Source organism: Myotis yumanensis, unplaced genomic scaffold, assembly GCF_028538775.1.
Source record: "Myotis yumanensis isolate MYYU_CA2020_CCGP unplaced genomic scaffold, mMyoYum1.0.hap1 SCAF_4, whole genome shotgun sequence".
Classification (NCBI taxonomy): domain Eukaryota; kingdom Metazoa; phylum Chordata; class Mammalia; order Chiroptera; family Vespertilionidae; genus Myotis; species Myotis yumanensis.
Genome location: NW_027223755.1, coordinates 1,474,308 through 1,491,392, shown reverse-complemented (window position 1 = coordinate 1,491,392; position 17,085 = coordinate 1,474,308). Strand labels below are relative to the sequence as shown.

General features: G+C 55.3%; 1 protein-coding gene across 2 annotated transcripts in view; it reads right to left on the bottom strand.

Moving 5' to 3' along the window:
• The window catches only part of ARL15 (ARF like GTPase 15), a 206,650-nt gene that overhangs the window by 103,533 nt on the left and 86,032 nt on the right, over window positions 1–17,085 (bottom strand). For both annotated transcript variants that reach the window (XM_070411750.1, XM_070411751.1), the window contains one exon: window positions 14,618–14,826. In XM_070411750.1, the coding sequence (XP_070267851.1) occupies window positions 14,618–14,826 (209 nt within the window). The remainder of the gene's footprint in view (window positions 1–14,617; window positions 14,827–17,085) is intronic.

The following is a 17,085-nucleotide window of genomic DNA, read 5'->3' as shown; positions in this document are numbered from 1 at the left end:
TCCCCACAGCAGCAGGTGCGGGAGGCCCACCGGCCACCGTGCTGCCCACACCTCTCCTCCCCACTCAGAGACGAGTGACCAAATCGCTCTTGAAATAAAAGGGTGGTTTCTAGAAAATGCAGAAATGACGTTAACTCACTCTTCTCTCTCTAGGTGTCCACAGGAGGAGGTCCGCGCGAGCTCGCTGGGGTGGGAGGGGGCTGAGGCTGCCTGTGACTGTGCAGGCTGTGCAGTGACAGCTCGTCTCCCTGTGGGTTGACATGGACACACACATGACCTGGCACATCTGCACCTGACGTGCACGTGTGCTTCCAGTGTGGTCTCGGAGTGAAGGGTCCTGGGCAGGGTTCGTCTGTGGAACCATGAGGGGAGCACATGGCAGGTGTCCCAGACGGTTCCCCGAGACGCGGGGCCCCCGAGCATGTCCATGCGGCCTGACGTTCCCCACTGCCCGGCACGGTCACACCCGCTCACCGTGATCCTCACCAAACGCCCCGCCACCCGGGCCAGCCTTCGCAAGGCTCGCAGTGAGCTCTCCTTAAAAACGGCTGCTGTCGCCAATACGTACAGGCACTTCCGCCTCCCAAAGTGCAGACAAGAAAGGACGATCCTCCCAAATGCGTGTTGCTAGGCGCACCTGAATCGTATATTGACCTGACAACATTACAGAGTTTGAGTTCAGTAGGATGTACACATTGCCAGTTATGGGAACAGTCAGTAATACTGGGGTAGCTATGCATGCTGCCGGGGGGACTCGCCGCACTGGGGGTACCACTTCGTCAGTTGGGATCTACTGTCTTCCACCTGAAAGAAGCAACATAGTAGTGAAATGTAAAATACACCAGATTCAGCTGATGTGGAGGAAAGGACGGTGGAACCGCACGCGGTTTTCTCGAGTGACACTGACCGCACCGCGAGGGAGGGACGCAGGGACATCGCCGTGAGCACGTGGCCACCCAGACACGCAGCAGGGCCCGAGGACCAAGCCAAAGCGCCCCCTCCAGGACTCAGGGCTGGACTCCAGGGAGCCACGCCCTCCGCATAGCATCACCCTCTGCAAAGCCACGCCCCCACATGGCAACACCCTCGGCAAAGCCACGCCCTCCGCAAAGCCACGCCCCCACATGGCATCACCCTCGGCAAAGCCACGCCCTCCGCAAAGCCACGCCCCCACATCTCCATGGACCAGAGGGCTCTCACCTCACCAAGGGTTGGAGCCAGGACTTAAGAACTGCACAGGCCTGCGCAGCTTTACCGTCTCTTTCGCACGGAGCTCACTGTACCCTGACGGAGGTTTCGAACTCGCAGCAGCAAAAATGCAGAGGGTACAGGGGGGTGGAAGGTGACGAAGGAGACTTGACCTGGGGCGGTGAGCACACCATACATTGCACAGATCATAGAACTGTACACCTGAAACCGTATCATTTTATTAATCGTGTCACCCCAATAAACTCAATAAAAAATCTATGGAAGGATCCAGGGCCCCATGATTATTCATGAGTGCCTGTAAGGCTGCCCTGTGGGCCGCTGTTCACAGGGATTTAAACCCACTGGGAGCGAGTGGCCTGGAGACCTGAGGCCAGGACCTTGCCGCTGCTGTAAGGAGGCGCCTGCAGCTGGCCTGGCTGACCTGCTGTGAAGCCCATGGGGCAGCCTAATGCGAGAACAAGCCTTCCTGACACCCACCCCACCTGCGGCTCTGCCCGCAGACACCGCCTCTCGGCCACTGTCTCGAGTCCCTCCAAGCAGGGAAATGGTCCCCGTAACCCTCGACACTCCCATTAGATCATGGGCCGGTCCAGGGGAACCGCCGTCCCCGAAGGACAGCTCGACTTCAAACCCTGTCCTTGTCAGTGAAGAAAACCCCGAGTGTGGGGCCACCCAGATCAATGATCAAACGGAACTGCGCATGGAGGGGAGAAGGCCACTCCCCCGCCGCCCCTTGTCAGGAGCACAGGTCTGATTTACAGCAGGAATCCAGGGGACACTCGGTCTTCTCCTCTTACACCCTGTGTTCGTTTTGTGATTAAGTGATTTGTTTTAGTAACGGTCCTCTTGGTTGTTAAGCTTGTGGCTTTCGGAAAATCTGCAACTAAGCCTTAAAATTCTCCCCCAAAGAAAACACAGTCCAGGAAATCCAGTCTTCAGGGGACCCCTAAATATTTCCCCAAACACTGGAAAAACAGTAACAGGAGCGCAAAGTCAGCCACTCTGAAGGCCCAAGGAGACGCTGCTGGAATCCGAAAGCAAGCATGGCTGTGAGGAGCGGCCTGGAGTCACCCAGGGGCCTTCAGAGGGGGAACGGCGGAGCCCGTGGTCACCCAGGAGAGACCCGGCGACAGGCCGTGCCCCAGCTCTTGGGGCTCCTGGGGGCTCACGGAACCCAGAGATCTGCAGGCAGGGCCTCGGCTGGTCCAAGCATCGCCCTCGCTTTCACGCGGAGAAGCACACTGCACACCTGCTTCCGTACTTTTTTAAAAAGATAAAGCGACTAACTTGGCAGCACTGCAGAGCTGGCCTGTTAAAGTGAAGGCAGAGCGCCGGGCGTGGGGCATCGTCTGGGACAAGCTTTAGCGTCAAATTTCGGGAATGAACATCACCCCGAGGGCTGCTTCTCCTGGTCTCTAAAAGGAAGCGCATTTTATCGGCTAATGATTTCTAAAAGTTCCCGATGAGAACTCTGCAATATAGAGGACAGTGAACTAAACAGCTGTGAGTTCACAGACGCTTAGGGGTGGTGCGTGGTCTTCAGGGCTCTTCACTTTCCTTCTCATTTTTCTCGTACATGCAATTTACTCTGTAAGCACCTCAGAAGTATGCGGGCTACCCAGGATTTTTCAGTTTCATTTTTGAGTATTTAACAAGCACGGCCATGACATGGGACCAGACACGGTCACCAGTGCGCCCCTGGGGGGCGGGGGGGGTGAGAGGCAACGTCAACACGGACAGAGCCCCACCCCCTCGAGTCCTCACTCAACCCATTTGCTTTGAGGCGGGTTCTAGAAGTATCCCCGTTGCTGGTCAACAGTAAGAAGGAGTCAAATCTGCCTTCTCACCTCAACATCTCATCATTTGTCCTCCCCAAACCCTACGTGCCAAGTCAAATCCCCACCAGGTTACACATGTGTGCCTCCTGTGCCCCAGGAATTCCACCTTTGCACAGGCCCGCCTGCATATACGAGGACACGTGCGAAGAGACTCACTAACATTGTTTGCAATCTCAGAAATCTAGGAACAACCTCGGACTTCATCCCTGAGACAAATAAAATCAGGCCACAGAAAACGAGTAAGCTGGACCTAATTATGGAGTATCAACATGTCAGAAAATAAAGTGATGGCAGCGCGACAAGCCTCCGCTGTCAGACACCACCGAGGGGAATTTTCACCGCAGGAAGCACTGCTCTATATTATGTAGAGATACATGCACAGGTGCTGAAAGGAGAACAGTGTGCACTGGGAAAGTTACACACCGACCTAAAGCTACGGAGGAAGTCTGGGAAGGGGGCTGTAAATGCCTCTTTAATAATTTATTTCTTTAAAAAATAAAGACCTGAAACAAATATGGTAAAAATGTTAACACTTGCTAAAACCTGGGGAATGGGTGGGTGGGTTTCTCTGTGCGTTATTTTCTGTACTTATCTGCATGTTTGAAATTTTCCATGATTACAGTATGACTCCGTAGATGCGTGTCGCCACACAATTAAATAAATCCTTGTGAAATCAGAATGTTCCCACAAACCCCCTTCCTTCATGTGACCCAATAAACTGCTTCAAACTCCTGATAACAACCTAGAGACTGAATTACCAAAATCGGTTTTCTTGAAATGGGTATAGTTTCCTATTGCAAGTATCTTAGAAGTGCTACCTTTAAGATAAATGCGCTCATTAATATATAGTCCATATTTCATTATGTTGATAAGGAAAATTCGTTAAAGTGGTGTTTTTACCTCTGAACACTCCGAGTTTTCTCACACTGAAGCTGGGCTGGAGGCTGGGGTGCGGTGCGGGAAGGAACGGGGTACAGGAGGAGAGAAGGGCGCGCCTGTCACTGCAGACCTGCACCTTCTTACAGAGGTGCCTGTGGTGTCACTAACCGTCCGATGACCAGCCAGAATGAGACTGAGTGGCTGGTAAAGATGACGTCACACTCCACGGATCCGAGGGAGAGGACGCTGGGTTTCTGCAGGGCCAGCCGGGCAATCGTCATGGACCGGGACCAAGGGTCTCCACCCCCCTCGAGACAACCGTGTGCTGCTCTGTGGACAGACCCCTTGGAGCAGATGGTGCCTCTAAAAGCTATCTCAGTGAGCCCGGCCGGCCTGGCTCAGTGGTTGAGTGTCGACCCATGAACCAGGAGGTCACGGTTCGGTTCCCGGTCGGGGCACTTGCCCGGTTGCCGGCTCGATCCCCAGTGGGGGGCGTGCAGGAGGCAGCTGATTCATGACCCTCACATCATTGATGGGTCTCTCCCCCCCCCCCCTCTCTGAAATCAATAAACATATATTTAAATAAATAAATACACTATCTCAGTGACAGTAACCCGCTCTCACACCTGAGACTGGGACACTTTTTAATAACATCCATTTCATTCCAGCTTCACTGTGGCCGAAGAGCCGGATGGCAGCCCTGGGACTCACCGGAGTCCAAGTCAGAACGAGTTCAAGGGAATGACGGTTCCTGTGTTCCGCCTTCACGGATGGAACTATGAGCGCACGGGCCCGTGGCGAGTGTCTCACCACGAAAGCGATGTCTGGCATCTCCGATGGAGTCAGCACCGATCACAGGAAACTCCCTCTACTTCCGGCCTCGGCTGCTGGAGCTGGCCTCTCAGTAAGTACAGCGGGGCCGCGCACGCCCCGGTCGTACAGACAGACTGTCCCCGGAGCAGGGAGGTGCTGGGAGTTGGACTCCGTAAGAAAGGAAAAGCTGCGGGTAAGTGTAGAGGAGACGGCTCCGTCAGCACAGAGGCCCTGCCGACCGGAGCTCCAGCCGTCCGCCGATCTCGGGTTTTACCCCACCGTCTCATTTCCCTTATTAACCGAAAAAAAATGAGCTTACCTTGCTTATTAACACAGAAGTTATTAAAAAGCCATTATTAATTAAGGGAGAACAGAAAGATGTCTAAACTTGAGCTTTCATTAAAGAACAACATCAAAGTCAATGTAAAAACAGGGGAAATTGGTGTTTTTTTATTGCCCCGAACAGGCAGAAACGTGCGTTTTTACACTGACGAGACTCTACCCACACACTTCAATAATGCAAGTATTCAGACTGGATTTTCCAATAACTCTGACAAGTACCATTTCACATGAAGCTATTCTAGATCCGAGGACAATGTGAATCTTTATATGCAACAAAAAAAGGATATTCTTAACAATAATGTTTTGGAAAATGGGGGCATTTGTCTGGGCCCAGGGATTTGCTTGGCGTATCACTAGTAACAAAACCAGTCATAAGGCCGCCACTCGGAGCAGGGACGTGATACACGGATCTTTCCGGCCCACTTCCCAGGGTCCCTCTGACGGTCAGTCTTCTCGCCAACGCAGTGCGTGTCCCTCCCAGCACCCACCAAGCCCGATTCTCCAGCCAGCTGCTCCGGGGGGCCCCTGCCCGGCTCTTATCTCACCATTTCTTTGTTCTCCTCGTGGAACTGTATACAAGCCACCCAGACCGTCCACTCGGGACAATGAGGACCCGCCCGCCTTGGGGTGGACAACTGGTTAGTCACGACCACAGTCTACACGTGAACAGCTTATTACAAACTCTACTTGTTAACATTTTATTGTTCTCACAACCTGCAAATTATTGCACCGTTCGTGGGGGAGCCCCTCCCACGGGGCTTCCTGGTTTCACGGATGAAGACAGTTCCAGTTGTTGTGTGGAGCTACGCTGTCCGACCCACACGCGGCCCTGCCGCTGCGCACCCTGCCTGGCTCGCCGTCACCCAGCAACTGTTCTTCCAGGGCTCAGGTCTCAGGGTGATTCACTGCTCCAGGCACCTTCCCTCCTTCCCTCCTCCCGGGTCCCTTCCGTTCAATTTGCAATAGCAGGAGGGGACGTCCTCTTTAGTCCTGTCATTCACGTCTTCCTGGCTGTGAGGCGGGGTGCTCATGTGATGTTTGCCTGTTAAAATGTATCAAGCCCTAGCTGGTGTGGCTCAGTGGATAGAGCGTCAGCCTGCAGACTGAAGGGTCCCGGGTTCGAATCCCGGTCAAGGGCCCATGTCCGGCGTGCAGGAGGCAGTCAATCAGTGATTCTCTCTCATCATTGATGTTTCTTTCTCTCTCTCTCTCTCTCTCTCTCTCTCTCTCCCTTCCTCTCTGAAATCAATACCGTATATATATATATACATATATATATATATATATATTTTTTTTTTTTTTTTTAATGCCAGTATCCCTTTATCTATGACCAGTGATGACAATCTTTGCAGCTTCCTGGGAGGAATCTGGCTTAGTCTGGACATCTCCTTTCTACAGAGTAATCTAAAGAATCTCCCCTAAAATCGTTTCGTAGGAGGTCATTTATGTAATTCAATTCTATTTACTCCCCAGTGATGACTTTTCATTTTTGTAATAAAAGTTAAGTTTTCCTATCTTCCTCCCATAACCACGCTGTATTGCTTTTGGTATACGTAGACCATTAAGTTAAGCTCCATGCAACTCAGAAATAATGAACTAGTAAAGGGTGCTGTCTACGTGGAAACCACAGCCTCCGCTTGCCTTTTCAGAATTCCTATCCTTAGTCCTCAGACCTCGTCTTAGAAATTATGTAAGAAATATCCAAACTATTCAATATGAGTCCCGATGCTTCTACACGAGCCGACGTTTATTTTTCTTTAGGGAAAACAATCAACAAACATACTCCTTGATCTACTAAGAAAAACAGAAAAACAGCCTTCCGTGCATTATGTCTCAGATCCTCCGTTCTGGGTAAAACCCAGCGGATTAACCCCTCATTAGTCCCAGCCATCGCGGAGTAACCAGAGGTATTTCCAAGCAGACACTATGTAATAACAATAATGATAATAATTATCATAATGATAATGACTAACGCTTATTGTGCTTTTTATCTTCAAAGCACTTTACTGCCGTTAACTATGTGTCTATCCTCCAATTAATTTAAATGGACAAATGTCTTAGTAACTGGGAAAGCGGTGGAATGTGCGGTTAAACTGAGTTTTCTGTCGCTAAATAAATAAAAAATAACAAAAGGAGCGAAGGGCGGAGAAAATGGTCTGCGAGCTCCCGCTGATCGTTCGCTGCCTTGGTGAGTGAGGGTTAATGAAACACGAACTTCTCACAAAACACAAAACTGAAATACGGACACAGAGGGTGAAACTCACCAGCATTTCACTCAAATACATAGTGTGTCAAAAAGGCCCGGGAAGAAGTAAAATCATATTTTACTTCGATATGTGCAGGAAGAAAAAGTGGTAAATAAATGTAAGAATTTTTAAAATCCTTCCCAGCTTCACAGATGTAATAAGCAATGTCTGTCATTACAAAGCAGTTTGTTTTTCTTCCATGGAATCCACTGCTTTCAAACCACCTCCCTCCTCTCCCCTGGAGTCTCATTGTAACCAGCCCCTCCGCCCGGGAAACAGAAGCGCTACAGGCCCGGGGTGCCGGCCCTGGAATCAACTCTACGTCCTTAAATACAGGTGATTCACCAACACCTATTAGCCGCTGTCCCCACGTTCTCTGAGGGGCCCGGGGAAGAAAACGGCCACCCGCTGTCAGCCAGGCCCTCACGTGCGCAAACACAACCGCAAATGCAGAAAAGCAGGTGAAAACAAACACGTGTAAACATGGGGCGGAACAGACTCGAGTTTGTTAAACTAGGAGTCCGGGGAGAGCGGGGAGGCTTCATGCAAAGCGTGGCCCCGGAGCAGGAGGCCGAGCTCAGGCTGGTGCCGGAGAAAAGGAGACCGTTTACGTTCAGGAATGCGGACAGGGAGTCGGGCGGGAGAGGAATCGGAAATCCCAGGAAGGTGGTGATGTGACGCCAGAGGGAAGCAGGTAGAACACCCATTGAATAAGCAGAATTGCTGTCCTTCAGAGAGCTTGCCATCTCTCAGGCAGAGAAGGGAACAGGCGACGAAGTCTCATACTGTGACCAGGACAAGCCCCGGGAGCCCCGGGAAGTCAGGAGGGACCGGGCCCAGCCCCGGGGACAGAACGACACACTATCATTCAGGGATTTTCCCAGGGCAAGAGCCAAGCACCAGGCGCACTCACACACGCGCTCTGGGCATGGCAGGCTTTGAAGGGCATCCTGGTTTCTGAGATGGCATCATGAACACAGGCTCTCCCGGTCTGAGCAGAAGAAGGGAGCGGAAGGGAAGCTTGGGGAAGCGACAGTGGGAGCCCGGAGGAGAACTGCGGGCAGAGGAGGGGGCAGCGCTGGAGAGCAGGCACAGAACCTTCTGGGCAGGGAAAGCAAGCAGGAGTATTACTGCAAGGGATCCCCAAATCTGCCAGCTCTACGCAAAATAAGACACGCACGGGCCTGCATGAAGAAGGTGGGCGGCAAGGGGGGGTCTCATAAGAGAAGGCAATGGACTCTTGGGGGCACACAGTATTATGTTTTCCAACGTGTCGCTTTGGCACCCCACCTACATATGTTCCTGAGAGACGGGCCGTCTTAGGTAACGCGTTTGTCGGCAGGAACCGTGTCAGCCTTCCGTGGGCGCGGCGCCTTCTCAGAACAGCGCCCGGCACAGAGGCCCCTCGGATGGCGGGATCCCAGTGGCTGGGTTTGGCATCAATGAAACCAAACATACAAATGAACTTTCCCAAGGAACGCCTGTAAACAATCCCGCGTGTGCAGTGAACACTCGCAAATTCTCTCCCCACATGTATTCTTTTCTGAAGGATTCTTTTCTCGGCTACAAGTTGCTCTGTGAAACGTACGTAGAATAGTGACACTTCTGTCACCGAGGACAGACACGACCCTTCCCTCAGCTTCCCCAGCGAGCGAGTGAACCTCTCCACCCACCGCGCCGAGCTGCTCAGCGGGAAACTGACTTCCAAGGCCCTCATAGTCTCCCCAGGATCCCACTGCCCCGGGGCGCAGTCCATCTGCGAGGCACGGACAGAGGTAATTTGTATCTCCTGTCGCTCTGGAGTAAGTGCGTGTCCCAGAAGGGAGTCAGCACACTGCTCACACGATAGGTATGCACGCTGCTCCCTGTGAGCTCGAGCCAGAGGCCCCAGCCGCCGCCAAGAGGCGGTCACGGTCCGTGGAAGACGTGGAGGTCGAAGTGCATGAGGCTTGACGATGACCGTTTTGCAAACATACACACACGCCCCACGCCCTAGGCAGAAAGCCGTGTTACATGAAGCTGAGGACTCTGTGTGATCCACACACGGCCTCGAGTTTTCTAATCAAAACTTTGTCATGTAAAATCAGACACTGCTGCTTCTGGAGCTACCACAGAAGAACTGCTCACTGCCAAGCAGAATATAAAAAAAGAAAAATTAAATGAGAGGCTTAGTATTTACCAACAACACTGTCCCACATTTCTAATCCTTCAAACCTCTCTCTGACCCTTTGCAGGAAGGGGGGTAAGGACACAATGTAGAATTATTTATCGGGAAACAGGTAATTACCATGAAGTGTAGTAGTTAAATAACACACATCCACGCCGGCGCTCTCTCCAGAGTCGCTTACAGATGAAAAAGTGAGAACAGACGAAGGAGTGAGAACTACATGAACTACTCACAATGCACTGAGCATTGACTGGAAGCATTGTTCAAAGAGATGAATGTTCATAATCAAAACAAAACGCTCTACAAAAGGAATGTTTACAGCATGACAGAAATACCTGCAAGTTCTCTTCTCACATCTCTGCTCTCTACCAGAACACACATTCCTCGCCCACCCCACGGCAAACCGATCACAAATCCGCACTTCCACGCCGACGTTCGATCGAGGCTGGGTTCACAGGAGCCAGGGAAGCAGTCCCGTCATCGACCTCAGACCCACTTCAAAGATCTATGCTGCATGGTTTCCATTTCTCACACTCGCTCTAATGGAAACACGGGCCCCAGTCAACGCGGTGCTTCTGAGAAAGTTAAGTAGGTCTGGGCGAGGGATACAGACACCTATCACATGAGATGACACTGCTGGGAGGATGAGCTCCTTCCCTCATGTTGACAACGCGGGTCCTTTCAGAAGAAGCAGCGATGCCAAGGGATGGACGATCGGTCCCTGAAAAGCTAGCGGTAAGGGCCTCCCGGCCCGCCAGCCACTGTGCGGCGGGCGGGGAGGTAGGGCTACGTTTACCGGCTTCTATAGTAACCTCACCCCCATAACTGCCTCCCGATCGAGCCTATAACTTCACAGCTGAAGTATGCTCTCCCGTGGGGGCTGTAAAACAAATTAGACACAATTACGACGCACGACGAGTAAAAACAACCTAATTACCCTTCAGATGATTCTCATTTCAAAGCTTTATCGCCAAAGTCAGACCGGATTCCCTAATGAGTGGAGTGGGCCGCGGGACAAAAGTCTGCGATGGTCACGGCATGTTTTCTATAGAGAAAACGAGTTGATTATGAGTAAATTCTGGAAAACTATGCTCACTACACCTCCCCAAAGTGGATACGAGAAACATCTGTGGCAAGAACTGCTTGGCTTCCAGACAGGGTGTAAAGGGGTTCTTTTTCCCCGTGTTTTGCTATCGAAAAAATAAACAAAAAGCTGATTTTTGGGGGGGAAAAGTTCCTACTATCAGTTCTCCAGACGTTCAATCTCGCAGTTCTGCGAGGTGAGCCAGGCGGCTGCCAGGTGCGTTCCAGCGGAGGCCGGCCGCCGCCAAGGCCCCCTTGTTATAAAAGGGCGATGGAGGGATCGGCTCGCTGCCAGCTGCCCTCTGTCCGCGGCTCACGGGTAATTTTAACCATTGTCTTCCTGTCTAAACCCGGTTCTCCACCCAGACAGAGCCGAGCTCCCAGCACAGAGGCCGGGACTAAACACAGATCCAACTTCCCGAGGCCTCCGCCCGCGGGAGCCCAGCAATGGCTCAGCTCTCTCCCCGCTGGGTGCGCTGGCTCCCACCGCCTTCGAAACTCAGTATCTCGGGATCCTCAGGAACCACGAGTGAATTCTTGGCGTCAGGATAAATGACTGCGGCCAGTGTGCATAAGGCACTGAGCTCCAGAGGCGATGATTCTGCCGGGAGGAGGGGAGGACCGGCGAGCCGTGACCCGCCTCTGCTCAGCGGCATCCGAGACTTGCTCGGTGTGTTTTGGGGAACTCAATGCATTTTCCTTGATTCTGAAAGACCGGGATTTTGCCCCAGATTCACAGGGATTGTGCAGAGTAGAACGCCATCTCTTTAGCGCTTGGAGATTCTACCAAGTGCACCCAAGTGAGCAGGTACAAATGAATAAACGTGTTTATAAGCCACAGAGCCCGGGGCATGTAACACCTTCCTGATAAGGAGAGGAGAGTAATAAACAGATGACCACGTCTAAACACAGTTCAAGCCACGTGGGACTCGCTCACCTTCCATCCCCTCCCCTCTCCCCCGCAAGCTACGCCCAGCCACCCCCAGGTCACTGTCGATAGAAGGTCTAGCATCAGATTCACAGACCGCTGTGTGCCGACCGTGAGGGAGTGATTTAACTCCTGACACAGTCCTGGGAGTTCTCAACAGGACATCGCAGAGGGCGCTGAGGAGCCGCGGACACCCCAGCCACGGACACCCCAGCCACGGACACCCCAGCCACGGACACCCCAGCCACGGAGAGAGGAGGCAGCTGCCCAATCGCTTCCTCCCAAACGCCGGTGTGCCAGCTCCTTGGCTCTGACGGGCGGGGTCCGGAGGGAGTGGCTGTGGGCGGGATGAAGCGCTAACCTGCCCGTGGGGTGACGCGTGTGCACAGACAGGGAGCGCGCAGGCCAGGCGGTCTCAGCATGGCAGCTGCAAGGCCGTGCCAAGCCAAGTTCTGAGGAAGATTCATTTCGATGGACGTGCAGAGCAAAGTCCAGGTCCCGTGCTGCAGGGTGTGCACGTGTCGGGTCTGACGTTCAAGTCGAGCTGTGCTCATCCTACGCTTGGAGTCTCTCTTCTGAAAAGACTAGGGGCCCAGTGCACGAATTCATGCACCTTGAAAGGAACTGTGGGCCGCGAAGCTGCAGTAGGCACAGGGGCGGGTCATGGCCCATCCTCCGCACCCCTGTCCAGCCCCCAGTTCCCTTTCTGCCAGCAGCCCCGCTCCCACCTTCGCCGCTCCCACGCACTGACAGTGCCAGCCCTGCTCGCACCAGCTGACAGCATGGAGCCATTGGGGCCGGCGCCAGCAGTGGGTGCAAGTGGCAGCTGCTGCCCTGATCGCCCCTCAGGAGCAGGGGGTGGTGGAGAAGCCCTCAGGGGCGATCAGGGCCGGCAGCCACCGCTCACACCCACTGATGGCCCAGAGCAATCGGAGCCAGCACCAGGCGCCGGCAGTGGGTGCGAGCACCGGGCAGGACTGCGGTGCATGGGAGCTAAGAATTTTCAGTAACCACCAGAGACTCTCCCTGATGACAGTGACCGGCACCCCGCCTTGGTCTGGCGCCCCTGCTCAGCTGCTCCACCATCCCACCTCGGCTGACGCCCGCCATGTTCTGTGCACGCCCCCTGGTGGTCAGCGCATGTCATAGCGACCAGTTGTTTGGTTGTTCCATTGTTCCGCTGGTTCAGTCTTTTTGCATATTAGCCTTTTATTATATAGGATGGGCCCCAGGGACATTTGCCCTTTCCCTTGGAGAGCCGGCCGGACCGGGCACTGGGCACCGGGCACCCCGGAGCCATCGATTGCCGAGCGCCCCTTGGTCCGCGCCAGGCGAGTGCCGACGAGGACCACCCTGACCACACTCAGGTGTAAAGAGCACGTTAGCTCCAATCCTACGCTGTCCAAGCAAAACAGATCAACAGCGTTTATACTTAAGAGAAAAGAAGTACGCGCAGCTACTGCTCCTAACCTGAAGCCAGTGACTTGCAGTTCCAGCGCCATCTGTGATACAGTCACATGTTTCATAGTGTGTGTGTTCTCACATGTTATGCTGTCCGAGCACGCTGTGATGCACACATGTACTGCATTACATGCTTCCCATACGACCTCGTCCTAACACTTTCAGCAACGCACCGGCTCATCAGAAACCAAGTTACCCCTCGGGACTCCCGCCACAACCGCGCTCCTCCCGCGCCAGAGCCAGAGAGAAACACGGGTTGAGCTGCCGAAAGGCCCCCGCGGTCCCGGGACAGAGCGGGGGGACCTGCGTCTCGAGGGCCCTCGGGACAGCCTTGAAGGCTATTTTTATTTTTTATCTTAATGACTTCAGGCTCCCCACAGGCATGCACGCAGCCCAAGAAGGGAAGGGCTCCCCACTGCTGCACGCGGCATTGCGGAAGGACCGGCTGTGCCCGACACGGAGTCCCTGTCTCACTGAGCGGCTTTCTGAAACCGAAACTTGTCTGTGTGCGTCACCGCTGGCACTCAGCACGTTACACTCCAGAGTGAACGATCCAATCAGTGCAGCCCACTTAGGACAGAAACAACACCTGGCTCCCACCTCACAGGTGAGAAGACGGGGTGCGGGGGGCAGGGCTGCCAGCCACAGGTCCCCACCCCTCAGGGGAGGGGGGCCAGGCGTGGAACGTGGGCGCCCTCGGCTTCTCGTCAGTGTTCCACACTAAAGCGCAGAGTCGCTCCTACCAGCCACCAGGTCGGTAAGGGAAGCGCAGGCTCGGAGGGCGCACGTCCTGAGAGGGACGGGAGGGCAGGGGGGCCCCACCTTCTGCCAGGGGCCAGGGGTATCTATGACACCACGCGCGCGCGGGCCACACACCATTATCGCCTAACAACCAGCTGCTCTGTGTGGTCAGACACTGAGTTAACTCACCCCTAAGGCCTTGGCTGGCCTTGCTCGGCCCGCGGGCCGGACGTTCCCCACCCTGGTGTGAAGGAACACACCACCTGCTTCGTGTCCCTGCGCTTAGAGTAAAACTCACTGCAACTGAAGCTCTGAAAACTGTTTACACATCTTAGTACGGGGTCCCGTGGATCAGCAGCTCTGCTGAGCGAGACACACATCATTTGCCCAAATTCCTCTCTGGTTTCTCGGGAGAGATACAGGCTGAGACAGGAAGCTGAACTGAGCGCGGGAGGTGGGCAACGCGTCCCGAGTGAAACCGATCTGCTGGCTCTGAACGTGCGAGACCGCTGTCAGTGCGCAGCCCGGCTGGTTCCCGAACGGCCCACTGCGTGCAGGCGCTGCGTGTACAGACGGACCAGGGCACCACCCAAGGGAGGGCGAGGCTTCGGAACGCAGACTGGGGGCGAGGGGGGGCGGGGGGGGGCGTCGACTAGCTGGCAGCAGCCCTTACACAGGTGAGAACACCAGGTGAGTCCTCGGACGCCGCCAACCCTCAGACAGGGCTGCCCCTGCACTCAGCGGGCTCAGGCAGGAAAGACACTGGGCTGACCGGCAGCACGGACCCCGCCGTGGGGAAGCCACATCGGGCTGGAAGGCAGCACCGCCGCACGGCCCTAGCGACGGCACCAGGGCAGCGAGCGTGGACCGAGACGCCAGACCGACAGAGCCCAGGGTCCCCGGGACCTACCTCCTGGGCGGAGCGGGCGGCCGGCTTGTCCTGGTGGCTGGCGAGGATGAGGAAGGGCAGCGTGCGGAGCTGCGGGTGCTGCAGGGCCGAGTGCAGCTCGCTGCGGGCTGTCTCCAGGTCGCCCTCCGAGGACGCGCTGTCCAGCACGAAGATCACGCCCTGGGAGCCCTGGTAGTAGCGGCTCCAGTACTTGCGGATGTGGTCGGCCCCTGCGGACACAAACACGCCCCCTCAGGCCCGGCTCTCCGCCCCGACCACGCTCCCCCGCTCCCACGGGACCTCCCAGCTGCGGGACCGGGCAGCTCTTCAACATCAGCTGCAGGGACCACGGCTGACGGGACCCAGAAGGCATTCGGGCCGGCAGGTGGGCAGGTGCACGTGACCTTCGGGGAGAACACACAAGCTCAAGGGTCGCTCTCTGTGCCTCTTATCAAAACGGGTGAGAGAGAACCAGGAGGACTTCTCGGACTTGATGTTGGAAGGATGTGCTCAGACCTTGCCCGAGTCCCACCTCATGACACCCACAGCCTCGGTGAAGGCAGCCGGGCTGCAGAGCGGTGGGCCAGCCACCACGGAGAGCAGCTCGGGGACATTTCCTGGAGAACTGACCACCACCAGGGCAGGCTGGTGTCACCCCTGCTAGAACCTGGGAACGAGGAGCAAGGCGTGCGGGTCTAAGTGCTGACATCTGTGACAACCAAAAGCTTGGCCTCCGGGACAGGGCATGACGCCGTCGGCAATGAGCACACTCGGGGTCCACACAGGATGGGGCGCTCATAAGAAAGACAGAGGTCCTCGCCCGCGGGGGCGGCGCCCCACGCCTCGCTCTAAGTCCGGGATCCAGCGCGATGCGGGAACGAGGAGCGTGGAGGGCGAGGAAAGGAGTGACGCTCGAATCAGGCTTCCTGGGTTTGGGGACTGGAGGGGACGTTGGAGACGACACAGTCCAGGTAGCTGGGGAAACTGAGGCCAGGGGAGGGGAACTCACTGCTTTCATGTACGTAAACCACAAACGTGAGATTCGCATTTATGTGTTTGGGGTGCGGGTGAGGGCTTTGCTGGCTATATAACAAAAGTCAGGTATTTCCCCGATGAGTGCACATGATCCCTTCTTCCACATGAGGCAGCTGCAGTAGGCACCGGGTGTGGGGGGCTGGGGCGTGAGAGTGGGGTGCAGGGTCGCACGCCCCGCGCACCCTTCCCAGCTCTGTGTGCAGGGACGCTGGGTCGGAAGCTGGGCCCGGGGCAGGGAGGGTGGGCTCACTGCGGACACCAGCAAATGCTACACATCAGGTCTCGTCCTCCCGCGAAGGACCGACAACCCCCTCCCGGCCCCCCGATGACACTGAGCAGCTCAAGGCTTTCTGGGAAAAGCAGGAGAAAACCTCAGACTATCACACAGCCCAGTAAAGTGCGGAGCCTGGGTCCCCCCTGGCGCTCGGGAGCAAGACCACAGCGTCTTACCCACGGGGGCAAGTCTCTTAAGGGAGCAGCATCAGTAACCAGACAGCTACCCTGTGTGAGCGCTTCCCACGGCCCAGGCAGCGCCACGGGCCTTGGAAAGAAGAGCTCATGCGTGGACCTAGGAACCAGGAGGTCACGGGCGATCCTGGTCGGGGCACAGGCCCCGGTCGCAGGCTCGACCCCGGTAGGGGGCGTGCAGGAGGCGGCCGATGCATGGTTCTCTCTCATCACGTTTCTACCTCTCTCTCCCTCTCCCTTCCTCTCTGACATCAATATTAATTAATTAACTAATTAATGCACATCTGGGTCCAACGTGACTGGAACAGAAGGACCGCGGAGCAGGAGGAGGCGGCGCGGAGGGAGGAACCCACCCCACAGCAGCATCGGAGCACACTGCCCCCCAGCGATCGCGCCGACACTTCCAAACGAAACTCGGAAAAGGCAGATGAAAAAAGAGAACAGATTGTAGTCTGAGCTCGGCCTGGCCAGGCGCCTGAGCCAGAGGTGTCGTCTGAGAACGTGGGATCCACTCAGGAAGCTGTGAAGACTCCTGGACAGTAACAAAAAGGTGCCTGACACGCACAGAAAGCGGGTTAAATACTAGTGACTGCTCTGACATGTTTGGCAGCAGATGCTTTGTAATGTATGTTGCCACCTTGGTGTGTTTACCATGGCTTCCCCCTCGGCCTCCTGCCCTGTGAGGCCAGCACCTGCCGATGCAGGATGACAGCGCAGACACCTGCCTCGTCGGTGTAGGTGCTGGGGCTGCGCAGGGAACGCCGAGCCCGCGGCTGAGGCCCCCTGGCCTGCCCGTGGCGGGTTTATCCGGAGCAGCCGCTCGCTCTCTGCATAATGAACGGTCACACGTGTGCCTCTGATTAATCGTGTGCTGTGCCCAGACAGATCAATCTGCCTTCTGTAATTAGCACGGAGATTTTTTCAAATCTACACAGTCAATTGATGGATTTGATAACATCGAGATCTTAGAGCTTCAAGGGCTTACA